The sequence below is a fragment of the Oncorhynchus nerka genome, linkage group LG10, assembly GCF_034236695.1.
Source record: "Oncorhynchus nerka isolate Pitt River linkage group LG10, Oner_Uvic_2.0, whole genome shotgun sequence".
Taxonomy (NCBI): domain Eukaryota; kingdom Metazoa; phylum Chordata; class Actinopteri; order Salmoniformes; family Salmonidae; genus Oncorhynchus; species Oncorhynchus nerka.
In genome coordinates, this window is record NC_088405.1 from 84,361,787 (window position 1) to 84,377,807 (window position 16,021).

Consider the following 16,021-nt stretch of genomic DNA (forward strand, 5'->3'; position numbering starts at 1 on the left):
CTATGACACATCCACATCAATGAGATCACTGACTCTGACTATGACACATCCACATCAATGAGATCACTGACTCTGACTATGACACATCCACATCAATGAGATCACTGACTCTGACTATGACACATCCACATCAATGAGATCACTGACTCTGACTATGACACATCCACATCAATGAGATCACTGGCTCTGACTATGACACATCCACATCAATGAGATCACTGACTCTGACTATGACACATCCACATCAATGAGATCACTGACTCTGACTATGACACATCCACATCAATGAGATCACTGGCTCTGACTATGACACATCCACATCAATGAGATCACTGGCTCTGACTATGACACATCCACATCAATGAGATCACTGACTCTGACTATGACACATCCACATCAATGAGATCACTGACTCTGACTATGAAACATCCACATCAATGAGATCACTGGCTCTGTTTGGCTTTAGTGAAGAGAAAGAGAGAGAAATAGGGAGAACGAAAGAGAGGGTGGGGAAAGGAGGAGGAGAGAGTTAGAGTCTCTCCTGATTAATGACGCAGTAGTAAAAAAAAGAGTATTTTGTTGTTCACGACAAAAAATAAACAAACTAGAAGTACAGAGTAGGAAGAATTTACGCCACTGTACAGGCATGGATGGAATGCCCCTCATGTAGTGAAAGCCTATCGTCTTCCTCACTGAAGAATCACTTCCTTGTTACCATGGGAAGAGGCTAGGTGGCTGTTGGCGGCACCACACCGGCTAACATCTCTGAAAAGGTGAGCAAAAAAGAGAAAAGGGAACTGCAAAAGCAGCGCTGTATTTTAAGTCTCTGGGAGGAAGGGGGATAGGCCAGTGGGGGTCCTTGAGTGAAGGCACTCAGAATAATGCTGCCTGGATCTTTTTCACGCACGGACACACACAATCCCAGAGGACACCGTCCCTAAATATATAAACTTAAACAGTGGAGACAGCGCTATTGGAGGGGGACTCACAGATCTGTCAGCCCAGACACTTCAAAAGAGCCAAGAAGGAGAAAGTCCAGGGCTATGACAGAGGATAATGCAACCGGTTGAAATACCCTCCCCTGATGATAAACAGACCCACTGTAATTCAGTATTAACCTACTATTGTACAGCTTAATAAACACTTAGACTGAAGGCTACAGGTCCTAGGCATCTTTGAAAGTGATAGGTTGGTGTTGACAATAGATCCAGTGTCAGGTTTGGGACTGTCGATAGAGCTTATCTCAAAAGTAGGACAGTATTGTAGCTAGTTGTCCTCAGTGGTGTATTGTAACTGTAGCCGAGTACTAGGTGAGGAATGAAGAAGCCATTGATTTTGAAGTCATTTAATACAGCCACAAGAGGTCACTAGAGGTGGGTAATTGAGTGTTTCACTGTCAACACCTCCCTTCCTACTTACACTGTTCTGCCAGTCAGGCCAGTTGATGTAGACGTCCTGTCATGGTAGCAGCCACCATTTATGTTACTAAGTGATGCTTGGCTATAGCATTGGCATAATCATGGCAGCAAATGCCACTCCGAAGTTACTTTTTTCCACCTACCCTGCGGGAGACAAAATTATGGCTGCTCCCTCGTGTGGCAGGATGACCCAACTGCAACCTGTTTCTGTTTAGGAATGTTACACAAGAGGAAGAAGAGGACATGGGGGTTATTCACCAACAAACACATTACAGTCACATCACATTTACCAACTGTTTGTTCATACTGACCGACTGAATGACATCAGAGGTATCAATGAGTCTATCTAACCAGCAGTGAGGCTATCAAATAATTATACTGAATAAAAATGTAAATGCAACATGCAACATTTTCAAAGATTTTACTGAGTTACAGTTCATATAAGGAAATCAGTCAATTGAAATGAATAAATTAGGTCCTAATCTATGGATTTCAAATGACTGCAGCTGTTGGTCACAGATACCTTCAAAAATAAAAAGGGTAGGGGTGTGGATCAGAAAACCAGTCAGTATCTGGTGTGACCACCATTTGCCTCATGCAGCGCAACATCTCCTTCACACAGAGTTGATCAGGCTGTTGATTGTGGCCTATGGAATGTTGGCCCACTCCTATTCGATGGCTGTGCCAAGTTGCTGGATATTAGTGTGAACTGGTACACGCTTTTGTACACGTCAATCCAGAGCATCCCAAACCTGCTCAATGGGTGACATGTCTGGTAAGTACGCAGGCCATGGAAGATCTGGGACATTTTCAACTTCCAGGAATTGTGTACAGATCCTTCTTACATGATCAATGTTGAAACATGAGGTGATGGTGGTGGATGAATGACAAGACAACGGGCCTCAGGATCTCGTCATGGTATCTCTGTGCATTCAAATTGCCATCAATAAAATGCAATTGTGTTCATTGTCCGTAGTTTATGCCTGCCCATACCATAACCCCACCGCCACCATGGGGCACTCTATTCACAAAGTTGACAGCAAAACGCTTGCCCACACAACACCATACAACTGGTCTGCGGTTGTGAGGCCTGTTGGACGTACTGCCAAATTCTCTAAAATGACGTTGGAAGCGGCTTATGGTTGAGAAATGAACATTAAATTATCTGGCAACAGCTCTAGTGGACATTCCTGCAGTCAGTATGCCAATTGCACGCTCCCTCAAAACTTAAGACATCCGTGGCATTGTGTTGTGTGACAACATTTAGTGGAATTGTATTGTCCCCAGCACAAGGTGCACTTATGCAATGATCATGCTGTTTAATTAGCTTCTTGATATGCCACACCTGTCAGGTTGATGGATTATCTTGGCAAAAGAGAAATGCTCACAAACAGGGATGTAAACAAATTTGTGCACAAAACTTGAGGAAAACTACATTTTTTGTGTGTATCAAACATTTCTGGGATCTTTTATTTCAGCTCATGAAACATGGGACCAACAGTTTACATGTTGCGTTGATATTTTTGTTCAGTATATGTAATAAGAATAAAGGGAGGCCTAAAGACACCATACCACTACTTATTGAATCAACCAACTTTTAGTTTTGATTGATTTTCTCTCAAGGAGTACAGTATGTCTGTACAGTCCAACACACTGTTCTTAACTGACTTGCCTAGTTAAATAAAGGTAAACCCCCCCCTAAAACACACACACACACACACACACACTACATTGAGGTAATTTAGCAGCTCTTATCCAGAGCGACTTACAGTGCATTGAACAAAGGTAGCTACGACAACCACATATCAGTCATTGCAAGTAAAACCTTCCTTAAAAAGCAGCAGCTGCTCTACTCCCACTAGTTTCCCACATGCAGGCTAGAGGCAGCCATGCTGAGTATTTACTAGGGGTAGTATGGGAAGTCATACGTCACTTACAGCAAAGTGCCCTGCCTGGACCCAGGTCAAGAGCAACAATAACAAACTAGCTTTAATTTCCAGCAGCTTGGTGTGTAGGATACTTTAAACAAGCACTCCACAAAGTCAACGCCTGTTTCTTTAAGAGCAGCGGGATACTCTAATTCATAGCAGAGCATACAGACAGACACGCTCTTAACATTTAGCCTTTATGGATGGGAACAGGCGATTCCAGATAATGTAAGAATTATTTATTCAAACTAGCCTTTGGGTTCATCCCAAATGGCATCATATTCCCTAATTTAGTGCACAGGCCCAAAGGGATCTGGTAAAAAATAGTACACTATAACGGGAATATGGTGCCATTTAGGACGTATCCATGGTGTTATGTTTCAACCCAAAGTTGCTCTGCATGCTGGATGTCCTGGTGGTGTTGTATGAACATGGCAGAAGTCCATGAACATTTAGTTATAAAGATGATCTTGCTTCATCGATTCTTCAATTAATGGTATGTTTTGGTTTGGATGCTAATTTGGAAACGTCAACTGTTGATATAGGGGCATGGTATAGTTATCTACAGAATGTGCCATCAAGCACTGAAAGTAACTAGCTGTATGAGGATTCTATTGTAAATGTATTAATACCAACTAATTCATCACCTTATGCTATTCTTACACATGCAGCTATGATGTCAACATTCACTAGGCCTCCAACTTGGGATGTTTTGTATGTTATGGGGCAATCGATCTCACAACCTATATGTGAAATACAAGTGATAGAAACAGTCTCTGACAACAATCCAGGGAGTATCTAGTCTAGTTACCGCCGAGTCCATGTAGTGGCCCAGATAGATTCAGAGTCACACTGTGTTGAATCAATCAACCTGGAATGCTCTTTAAAGGGGAGTTCTGGCAATGATACATCCATTTTTTGGACTTCTAAATTAATGATATCTAGCCATTGATTCTTGAAGCATATAACTTATAAATGCCTCATGAGCTTAGTTCAACTATCGTACCCCATCCCTCAACTGTTTACCAAAAAGTGTTGGGGTGTCTGCTTTGTTGTTATTTCAATCGTAGATTGCCCTTTAAAAATAAGAGATGAGCTGTTGGGATGGTGACCTGAACAGAGAGACGAGCGAGAGCATGTGTACACAGAAAGCACTGCTTTATTGACTACACTGGTCAACCACTCTAGAGTGCCGGGGGGAGGAGGGGGGAACAGGGTCATAGTGGACGCAGCCGTCGTCAAGGCAACACAAACAGCATGCAGATACAGTCACATGGAACATCATATTGCTTTTTAATGTTTTGCTTAACATTGAAATTGTACAAAAAGGAAAAATAGGTTTTTGCACTAATGAAAAATACAATGTTTAATTTTTCCTCCTACAAAGAAGATTCTAATACAAGAAAATAAATATTGCAAAAAAAGCCCCAAAATAATTTAAAATAGCTTTTCTTTTTAATATATGTTCAATATTTATATTTGCTATTAACAAATGGCACAATATTCTTTGAAACAAAAAATACAGCAGGATAAACTCCTGCAACATTCATATTATCGTATTGTAGAACTGATGCAGATAGAGCCAAAATGGGTGAGGAATTGAATTGTACACGGCAGCAGTAGATTTCAGCGCCTTTTAAGGACAAATAACACAGGCAGGTGGAGGAGGGAGGAGGAAACCATGTCAGTGTCTGCTTTGATAAGAGAGATCACTGACTCCTATCAAAATGATGGATGTGACCAGTAGGAGATACAGGACAGGTATTTAGAGACTTAACATCCCAAATGTCACCCTGTTCCCTAGTGCAATACTTTTGACCAGAGCCCTAAGGGCCCTGGTCAAAAGTAGTGCACTTCATAGAGAATACAGTGCCATTTGGGATGTAGCCTGAATTTGGAGGCAGAAAAGTGATGCCAGATCAGTTACAAAAACTGCAAAAAATCTGAGCTTGGCTCGCTTGCAGAGACACTAATGGTAAATTGGCCCAACCTTAGGAGGAGCAGCTGTGGTTCTGAATATTAAACCTTATCTCCTGGAAATGGACTCATAAGTGCATACAGGTCAGGAAATGAACATCGCAAAAAACATTTGAAATGTCATTGGATTACATTTTTATTTTATTTTAAAGTTTGAGCCTCTAACTTCTGGAGGGGAACTATTGGTTTTAATGAGAGCAACACATTCTGTGACCCTGCTGGTCAGAAATAGTTTGTGTGCATCCCAAATGGCATCCTATTTTCTTGATAGTGCACTACTTTTGACCAGGGCCTGTAGTACACTATAAAAGGAATATTGTACCATTTGAGACCCGGCCACTGTGCTGCCAGAGAACAGGGGTTAGTTTCCTGTGAGCGTTCTCCATGGAGGAAGTGAGAGAACAAAAGGTCTCTTCCAGGCTTCAGCTGCACGCTGTTCAGTCAACTGGAGAGCTGGCCTGGCCAACTGAACTATCAGCCCACAAGGGAGCCGGCCTGGCCAATTGAACTATCAGCCCACAGGGGAGCCGGCCTGGCCAACTGAACTATCAGCCCACAAGGGAGCCGGCCTGGCCAATTGAACTATCAGCCCACTGGAGAGCCGGCCTGGCCAACTGAACTATCAGCCCACAGGGGAGCCGGCCTGGCCAATTGAACTATCAGCCCACTGGAGAGCCGGCCTGGCCAACTGAACTATCAGCCCACAAGGGAGCCGGCCTGGCCAATTGAACTATCAGCCCACTGGAGAGCCGGCCTGGCCAACTGAACTATCAGCCCACAAGGGAGCCGGCCTGGCCAATTGAACTATCAGCCCACTGGGGAGCCGGCCTGGCCAACTGAACTATCAGCCCACTGGAGAGCCGGCCTGGCCAACTGAACTATCAGCCCACAAGGGAGCCAGCCTGGCCAACTGAACTATCAGCCCACAAGGGAGCCGGCCTGGCCAATTGAACTATCAGCCCACTGGGGAGCCGGCCTGGCCAACTGAACTATCAGCCCACTGGAGAGCCGGCCTGGCCAACTGAACTATCAGCCCACTGGAGAGCCGGCCTGGCCAATTGAACTATCAGCCCACAGGGGAGCCGGCCTGGCCAACTGAACTATCAGCCCACTGGAGAGCCGGCCTGGCCAATTGAACTATCAGCCCACTGGAGAGCCGGCCTGGCCAACTGAACTATTAGCCCACAGGGGAGCCGGCCTGACCAACTGAACTATCAGCCCACAGGGGAGCCGGCCTGGCCAACTGAACTATCAGCCCACAGGGGAGCCGGCCTGGCCAATTGAACTATCAGCCCACTGGAGAGCCGGCCTGGCCAACTGAACTATCAGCCCACAGGGGAGCCGGCCTGGCCAATTGAACTATCAGCCCACAGGAGAGCCGGCCTGGCCAACTGAACTATCAGCCCACAGGGGAGCCGGCCTGGCCAACTGAACTATCAGCCCACAGGGGAGCCGGCCTGGCCAATTGAACTATCAGCCCACTGGAGAGCCGGCCTGGCCAACTGAACTATCAGCCCACAAGGGAGCCGGCCTGGCCAATTGAACTATCAGCCCACAGGGGAGCCGGCCTGGCCAATTGAACTATCAGTCCACTGGGGAGCCGGCCTGACCAACTGAACTATCAGCCCACAAGGGAGCCGGCCTGGCCAATTGAACTATCAGCCCACAGGGGAGCCGGCCTGACCAACTGAACTATCAGCCCACAAGGGAGCCGGCCTGGCCAATTGAAATATCAGTCCACTGGGGAGCCGGCCTGGCCAACTGAACTATCAGCCCACTGGGGAGCCGGCCTGGCCAACTGAACTATCAGCCCACTGGGGAGCCGGCCTGGCCAACTGAACTATCAGCCCACTGGGGAGCCGGCCTGGCCAACTGAACTATCAGCCCACAGGGGAGCCGGCCTGACCAACTGAACTATCAGCCCACTGGGGAGCCGGCCTGGCCAATTGAAATATCAGTCCACTGGGGAGCCGGCCTGGCCAATTGAAATATCAGTCCACTGGGGAGCCGGCCTGGCCAACTGAACTATCAGCCCACTGGGGAGCCGGCCTGGCCAATTGAAATATCAGTCCACTGGGGAGCCGGCCTGGCCAATTGAAATATCAGTCCACTGGGGAGCCGGCCTGGCCAACTGAACTATCAGCCCACTGGGGAGCCGGCCTGGCCAATTGAAATATCAGTCCACTGGGGAGCCGGCCTGGCCAACTGAACTATCAGCCCACTGGGGAGCCGGCCTGGCCAATTGAAATATCAGTCCACTGGGGAGCCGGCCTGGCCAACTGAACTATCAGCCCACTGGGGAGCCGGCCTAGCCAATTGAAATATCAGTCCACTGGGGAGCCGGCCTGGCCAATTGAAATATCAGTCCACTGGGGAGCCGGCCTGGCCAACTGAACTATCAGCCCACTGGGGAGCCGGCCTGGCCAATTGAACTATCAGCCCACTGGGGAGCCGGCCTGGCCAACTGAACTATCAGCCCACAGGGGAGCCGGCCTGACCAACTGAACTATCAGCCCACTGGGGAGCCGGCCTGACCATTTAAACTGCAATTAGCAATTCCCCCTTTTGTTTTATCAAATCATTTTCTCTCTGGTTGTATAAAACCAAAGCAAAGAATGCAAATAAAATGATCTCCAGTAAAACCAGAAGTGTTTGCACTGAGTTTGTGTGACACACAGAAAAAGGAAGAGATGGGTGTTGTTCAGATTCCCTGCCTGTTTAAGTACACTGTGTGGACAGGACGCAAACACTCTCTCGAAGCAGCAGCAGAGTGACAAACTCTCTCTCTCTCCACTATACATGCATGTCATTATTTGACCTTAAAGTTTGTTCCTTTGATCCTGCTGTGCTTCAAAACAATGAAGAAGTCAAGGCGGGCTGGCGGAACACTGAAGCAGAGAGGGGAGTGAGACAGAACCCTAGTCTGTGGGGTGGGTGTTGGATTGGAACCATACTTCACTGTGTGGAAGCAGTCCGTCAACTGTCAGAGAGCTAAAGCGCCAATAAGGAAGCAGTTGGTCTGATTATGAGTCAGCATTCTAGTTATATGAGCCGCGGCAGAAGCGTTACAAAAACAGCTTGAAGGCTTTTAACAAGGAAACAAAACGGTCTCTAGTACAGTATTATATACTATTGTTGGTGCATACAAAAACCAGATAGGTAAACGGCAGTCGAACTACTACAGCCTTGAACCAGTTCCCTATGGGAGGAAGCAACTAACACAGAAGAGGAGATCCTTCTCATCAATGACGTCATCGTTGTGTTCTGTTAGTGTGCTGATGGCCTTTTCACGCCACAAACGACAACAACAACAACAGCAGCAGCAGTTCCTAGGTGGTACGGAGACAGCACTAGGACATTCATCCACAGCTACACCAAAACATCCTTTCTCAACCCTATTTCAGGGGACCAACCGTCCGAATGTATGTTTTGTTCCAGCTCAGCACTAACACATCCTAAATTCAACTGATCATCAATTTGATGATCTGTATCAGGTGTGTTAGTGTGGGCTGGAACAAAACACGCAACCCTGTGGGTGCTCAGGAATGGGGCAAAGAAACCCTGCTTGAGGAGGATAATAGTAATCCATAGGTACTCTGTCGGATATTACTGTCCATCGAGGATATAATATCATCTATCCCTCCATCCATCTATAATCTGTATGAAAAGTGCAGTCACCTGCTGCCTGCTGGACTAAAAGACCTCACCACCTCACTAAAATGGCAGCCTACTGTTTCTGAGAGGAAGCGGAGGAAGAGGGCGTAGATGCCCCACTCCAATAATAACAACCTGTTTTCTACTACGTTAGGGGCCGTACATGAAGGGCTCCGTCTAAAACACTGTCTAGTCTAAATTGGTGTATATATTGAATATTGAAACCAAGTTTACATTTCATCGTCTTAGCAACACGTAAACGACTAGGTGTTTGGGTGGATTCGGTGGGGCTACTACAGCGCTAACCCTATTCATCCACCCAGACGACCTATCTGCAGACAACAATAAGCATGGTTGTTGTTATTGTGTACATTGCAATCATAGAGTAAGAATGAATAGAATGTGCTACTCATTCTATTTCTATGGTTATACTGGTCTGTCTCCAAGGGTTACGGTGGATGGAAAGGAAGTGGCCAAAGGAAGTAACCGGACTGGCTGCAGACAGACAGACAGACAGAGCCACCTGACCAATATACTGTTTTAGGGGGTTTCATCCTGAATATGATATGGGTCCCATTTGGGGACCGGACAAAAACACAAAAATCTAGTCATCTTCTACATTCCAACTCTGTGATAACAGCACTGGGGGTGTCAGTGGGCTCTGAACCATCAGCCACACACACACACACACGGTTCAGCAGCATTCAACTCTTCCCAGGTAGGGGGCAGGGGGGAACTGCGACACTCCGTCCAGAGTAGGTCAGTGGCACAGAGGGCCAGTAAGTAACAGCCTTAAGGGAGCAGGGAATGGGAGGGTCCAAGGTGGAATAGTGGTGGTGGGTGTTAAAGCCGAGCCACACCAGGCCAGAGCAGGCCTGAGCAATGCAGAACTCCCAATTGAATCGACTAGAACAGCGCTGCTGGCATCAGGTAGATTTCCGTATTCATGTCCTTCAGCGGATCCCATGGTGACACCGGAGAGTGAGGCTGTGTCCCAACCGGCACCATGTGCACTATCTAGGGAATAGGGTGTTGTTTAGGACGCTACCCGAGTGAGTGCATGCTGCCCAGTTTGTTTTACACTGTTCTTTGGCATCATCAACTCAGGAGACAGCCAGTTGGGTAGTAGAAGTAGCAGTAGTAGTGTACCGATTGATACAGGAGAAAAGCTCTCAGTACAGTAGTAGTCAGTTCAAACAGTGAAGCTTTGCCAAAGGAACTTTTTCTATACATACTTATATGTATAAAATAGCCTTTTTATAGTATAATATATTTACGGTTTAACTTTGATTTCAATACATTTTCAACCCTTCTTATATGTCTTCTTCGATTGTTTTAAACCCTGAGAAAATACTGTGGACCACTTTAAGTATAAAATACAACTCTCTGAGACGGAAAAAACAAGAGTTAAAACAAATTTACAAAGAACGAAAAAAAGAAGTCAGAATCCAGGAGTCTGTAGTGTAGCTGATTATACCACTCGTCTGACGGGAGCAACAACGACTCCAGAAGTTGCTTTGTTGGGGCAGCAATTTGCACAAATATGGTAGAACTGTGTATCTGTGTGGCTTGGCGTGCGGTTGGGTTGATTCATGGCAAAAGCTGTATATACATCCTTTTTTAGGCACTACAATTAAGGTCATCTGTTTCGGTACGCTTGATCACCAATACAACACGTTTCCCTTTTTTGATTGTAACAAATCAGATTCTAGAAGTGATTGATAAACTCATTTTTGGGGGAGCGACAGAAGGCACACAATTTGTTCAATATTGTTTCTCCAATGATTCAAACGGAAGAGGAGGCAGAGTCAGTGAAGAGCTGACGTAATTCTCAAACAGTATGTTACAACAACGGCTGAATGCAGAGGGAGTAGCTTTGAGAATGTAATTGTGTGTGTGTTTGTGTAATGTGTGTGGTGTATATGTGTGTGAGTGTGTTTATGCACAATGTTTGCATTACAGTTCCTGTTAGCTATTTGTGCTTTTAAAGGCTAATATTTGTGTGATATTTTCTGTATATTTCTCAGACTGATGGGTTAGCCCATTAGACCTGTTCTGGGTCTGATTCTGAACTGAAAGGCTTTTTAAACATCATATCCCAGGGATTGCATCATGGGATCCATCTTAGGTCATTTGAAAATAAGTGATTCACCTGAACTATATAATGTCCACAAAGTATTCACCCCAACTCTTGTGGTTAGTTACCACTGACCCCACGTTGCTAGAAAGGGTTGATGACCACCGTGTTATACATCTAAACCAAATAAAACCTAAACGTAACGTAGTCCAAATCCACTTTCTCTTCTTACATCATCATACAGTTACTTTAACTACTAACATCTAGGGCCTCATTGTTTAACTATGTAGCAGCTACATTCAAATCCCCAGAACAGAGCAGATAAACTGATTCATGACTAGTGATGTACCGAGATTTTGTTCATTAAATCGATCTAGAAAGAAAATAACTACAATTTTAATATCAAGAGCACAGACAGAAGCCGTGGCAGAGGGAGCTGGGATGGAGCTCCAGTCAGTCTGAGAAAACAGTGTGTGTTCTGGTCGATGGTGTGTGTATGTGTGCGCGCGCCTCAGTTTTTTCTACAAAGCCAGCACGCTCCTCCTCAGCAGGTCCTCGCTCCCAGAATGCAACTGAGCCAGACGAAGCTTGCGGGCGCTGGAGTGTGTGCCTGAGTCGCTCTGCTCGGCGTCAGAGAAGTAGCAGTCTGTCTCCGGGTCCAGCAGCGATGATGATGTCTCCTTCACTGGGTGGGGGTCCCTCTCTCTCTCCCTTTCCAGGGGGCGCTCCACAGCTTCCTGCAACGCCCCACCCTTCCCCCGGGACTTGCCCTGCCGGTGCAGGCGGAGGCGCAAGGCCGTGCGGGGAATGGGACCACCCCCTGACCCCCACTCAGGCACTGTCCCAGGACTACTGCATGGGGGGAAACAGGAGGCCAGGGGGGAGGACGCTACCCCAGTACCCGTGAGGCTGTCCCAGGGGCCACGCTCCTCCGAGATGTGACAGGAGTCCATTTTGGAGGTGGGCGGCTGCGGTGGCGGGTCCAGAGGGGCCTCAGTGCTCCTGGTCTGGGGGTGGCGGTGGTGGAGGGCCTTGGTGCCCCGGGACCTTTCCCCTCTACGAGCCCCATGGCCTGGCCTCTCCTCTGCCAGTAGAGCCCCCTTGGCTGTGGAGGCTGCGGTGGCTGCAGCAGCAGGGGGGGTGTCGGTTGTTGCTGCGGCAGTGTTGGTGGTGGAGTGATGGCCCCGGGTTCGGGGCTTGCCCCGGGTCTTGCGGCCCAGCTGAGGGGTCTTCCAGGTGGACTTCATGGAGTGGTCCATCATAAGGCTGAGCAGGTTCTCCTCTCCCTGCAGCAGCTGGTCAGACAGCAGGTTGGCCGTCTTGTCACGGTGCTGCCCGGCTTCCAGGGCCCACTTGCTCAGCATGTCATCAGCCGTGATCTGCACTGACTGGGCCAGCCAGCTGTCAAACAGGGAGTTGTCCAGAGGGAAGGTCTTGGGGAAACCTGGGGGAGAGATAGACAGACGAAAGGTGAGAGGGACCATAGAAACCACACTACAGAGCAGGGGTGTCAAACTCACTTCCTGGAGGGCAGTGTGTCTGCTGGTTTTGTTATTTCCTTTCAATTCATGTCCAATTAAGACAGACAACTAGGTGAGGGGAGATGCTAATTAACCATGGACCTTAATTGATCAATTAAGTACAAGGGAGGACTGAAAAACAGACACACAGCCCTCCAGGAATTGAGTTTGACACCCTTGAGATTCACAGTGCTTCGGTTGATCTGACTATGACCATGATTGTAATGAATAATGAATGTCTGTGGGAGGTTAGTAACATCAAATGTTCCATCCAAAATATAAAGCCTTCTGGGAGGAAGTCTGGAAGAACCTTGGAACCCATAGGAAGAGGAAGTCTGGAACAACCCTGGAACCCATAGGAAGAAGAAGTCTGGAACAACCCTGGAACCCATAGGAAGAAGAAGTCTGGAACAACCCTGGAACCCATAGAAAGAGGAAGTCTGGAACAACCCTGGAACCCATAGGAAGAAGAAGTTTGTAAGAATCCTGGAACCCATAGGAAGAAGAAGTCTGGAACAACCCTGGAACCCATAGGAAGAGGAAGTCTGGAACAACCCGGGAACCCATAGGAAGAAGAAGTTTGGAAGAATCCTGGAATCCATAGGAAGAAGAAGTCTGGAACAGCCCTGGAACCCATAGGAAGAGGAAGTCTGGAACAACCCTGGAACCCATAGGAAGAAGAAGTTTGGAAGAATCCTGGAACCCATAGGAAGAGGAAGTCTGGAACAACCCGGGAACCCATAAGAAGAGAAAGTCTCACAACCCTGGAACCCATTGGAAGAATCCTGGAACCCATATGAAGAACTGAGACTGCGCTTGTGAAGGTGGTAAATGTCCCTTTTAATGGCGTCAGACCGAGGCTCTGCACCTGTCCTCCTGCTCCTAGACCTTAGTGCAGCTTTTGATACCATCGATCACCACATTCTTTTGGAGAGATTGGAAACCCAAATTGGTCCTGGCCTGGTTTAGATCTTATCTGTAGGAAAGATATCAGTTTGTCTCTGTGAATGGTAAGTCCTCTGACAAATCAACTGTAAATTTCGGTGTTCCTCAAGGTTCCGTTTTAGGACCACTATTGTTTTCACTATATATTTTACCTCTTGGGGATGTCATTCGAAAACATAATGTTAACTTTCACTGCTATGCGGATGACACACAGCTGTACATTTCAATGAAACATGGTGAAGTCCCAAAATTGCCCTCGCTGGAAGCCTGTGTTTCAGACATAAGGAAGTGGATGGCTGCAAACTTTCTACTTTCAAACTCGGACAGAACAGAGATGCTTGTTCTAGGTCCCCAAGAAAAATAGATCTTCTGTTGAATCTGACAATTAATCTTGATGGTTGTACAGTCGTCTCAAATAAAACTGTGAAGGACCTCATCGTTACTCTGGACCCTGATCTCTGATCTCTCTTTTGACCAACATATCAGGACTGTTTCAAGGACAGCTTTTTTCCATCTACGTAACATTGCAAAAATCAAAAACTTTCTGTCCAAAAATGATACAGAAAAATTAATCCATGCTTTTGTCACTTCTAGGTTAGACTACCGCAATGCTCTACTTTCCGACTACCCGGATAAAGCAATAAATAAACTTCAGTTAGTGCTAAATACAGCTGCTAGAATCCTGACTAGAACCAAAATATTTGATCAGGGCTTTCTCCTATAGAGCTCCATTTCTATGGAATGATCAGCCTACCCATGTGTGAGACGCAGACTCGGTCTCAACCTTTAAGTCTTTATTGAAGACTCATCTCTTCAGTAGGTCCTGTGATTGAGTGTCGTCTGGCCCAGGAGTGTGAAGGTGAATGGAAAGGCACTGGAGCAACGAACCGCCCACGCTGTCTCTGCCTGGCCGGTTCCCCTCTCTCCACTGGGATTATCTGCCTCTAACCCTATTACAGGGGCTGAGTCACTGGCTTACTGGTGCTCTTCCATGCCGTCTCTAGGAGGGGTGCGTCACTTGAGTGGGTTGAGTTACTGACGTAGTCTTCCTGTCTGGGTTGGCGTCCCCCCTTGGGTTGTGCCGTGGCGGAGATCTTTTTGGGCTATACTCGGCCTTGTCTCAGGATGGTAAGTTGGTGGTTGAAGATATCCCTCTAGTGGTGTGGGGGCTGTGCTTTGGCAAAGTGGGTGGGGTTATATCCTGCCTGGTTGGCCCTGTCCGGGGGTACCATCGGACGGGGCCACAGTGTCTCCTGACCCCTCCTGTCTCAGCCGCCAGTATTTATGCTGCAGTATTTTATGTGTCGGGGGGGCTAGGGTCAGTTGGTTATATCTGGAGTACTTCTCCTGTCTTATTCGGTGTCCTGTGTGAATTTAAGTATGCTCTCTCTAATTCTCTCTTTCTCTCTCTCAGAGGACCTTAGCCCTAGGACCATGCCTCAGGACTACCTGGCATGATGACTCCTTGTTGTCCCCAGTCCACCTAGCCGTGCTGCTGCTCCAGTTTCAACTGTTCTGCCTGCGGCTATGGAACCCTGACCTGTTCACTGTGATTACTATTATTTGACCATGCTGGTCATTTATGAACATTTGAACATCTTGGCCATGTTCTGTTATAATCTCCACCCGGCACAGCCAGAAGAGGACTGGCCAACCCTCATAGCCTGGTTCCTCTCTAGGTTTCTTCCTAGGTTTTGGCCTGTCTATGGAATTTTTCCGAGCCACCGTGCTTCTACACCTGCATTGCTTGCTGTTTGTGGTTTTAGGCTGGGTTTCTGTACAGAACTTTAATATATCAGCTGATGTAAGAAGGGCTATATAAATACATTTGATTTGAATTAGAAGTTTGGAAGAACCCTGGAACCCATAGAAAGAGGAAGTCTGGAACAACCCTGCAACCCATAGGAAGAGGAAGTCTGGAACAACCCTGGAACCCATAGGAAGAGGAAGTCTGGAACAACCCTGGAACCCATAGGAAGAGGAAGTCTGGAACAACCCTGGAACCCGTAGGAAGAGGAAGTCTGGAACAACCCTGGAACCCATAGGAAGAGGAAGTCTGGAACAACCTTGGAACCCATAGGAAGAGGAATTATAACAACCTTGGAACCCATAGGAAGAGGAAGTGTAGGACTGACTGAGTGACAGAGTACAGAATGGGGGATTTGACCACACTTTCTTTCACTGAATTTAAAATAATTTCACAGCCAGTATGTGTGTCCCCCAAATCGCACCCTATTCCCCATATAGTGCACTACTTTTAACCAGAGACTTGAGGGCTGGTCAAAAGTAGTGCAGTACATAAGGAATAGGGTTCCATTAGGGACTCACCCTATCAACCCACTTCCTGTGTGAGTCTAAACAATTCATTAGCCCTGTTCTTGGTCTGTCAGTCCGTCTGTGCTTTGTCACCACCACCAGGGACTTTCACTGTCAAACGCAGCTTTTGGAGACGATGCATGCTGTCTGTGTATATAAGATATGCATGGCTCCTTGTCTGTCATT

At 47.0% G+C, this 16,021-nt stretch overlaps 1 protein-coding gene across 7 annotated transcripts in view; it reads right to left on the bottom strand.

Annotated features, from left to right (window-relative positions):
* Window positions 1-4,487: 4,487 nt before the first annotated feature.
* LOC115136144 (protein Jade-1-like) overlaps window positions 4,488-16,021 on the bottom strand; it is a 239,888-nt gene continuing 228,354 nt past the window's right edge. For all 7 annotated transcript variants that reach the window (XM_029671640.2, XM_029671641.2, XM_065023874.1 and 4 more), the window contains one exon: window positions 4,488-12,498. In XM_029671640.2, the coding sequence (XP_029527500.1) occupies window positions 11,576-12,498 (923 nt within the window). In that variant the 3' untranslated portion in view covers window positions 4,488-11,575. The remainder of the gene's footprint in view (window positions 12,499-16,021) is intronic.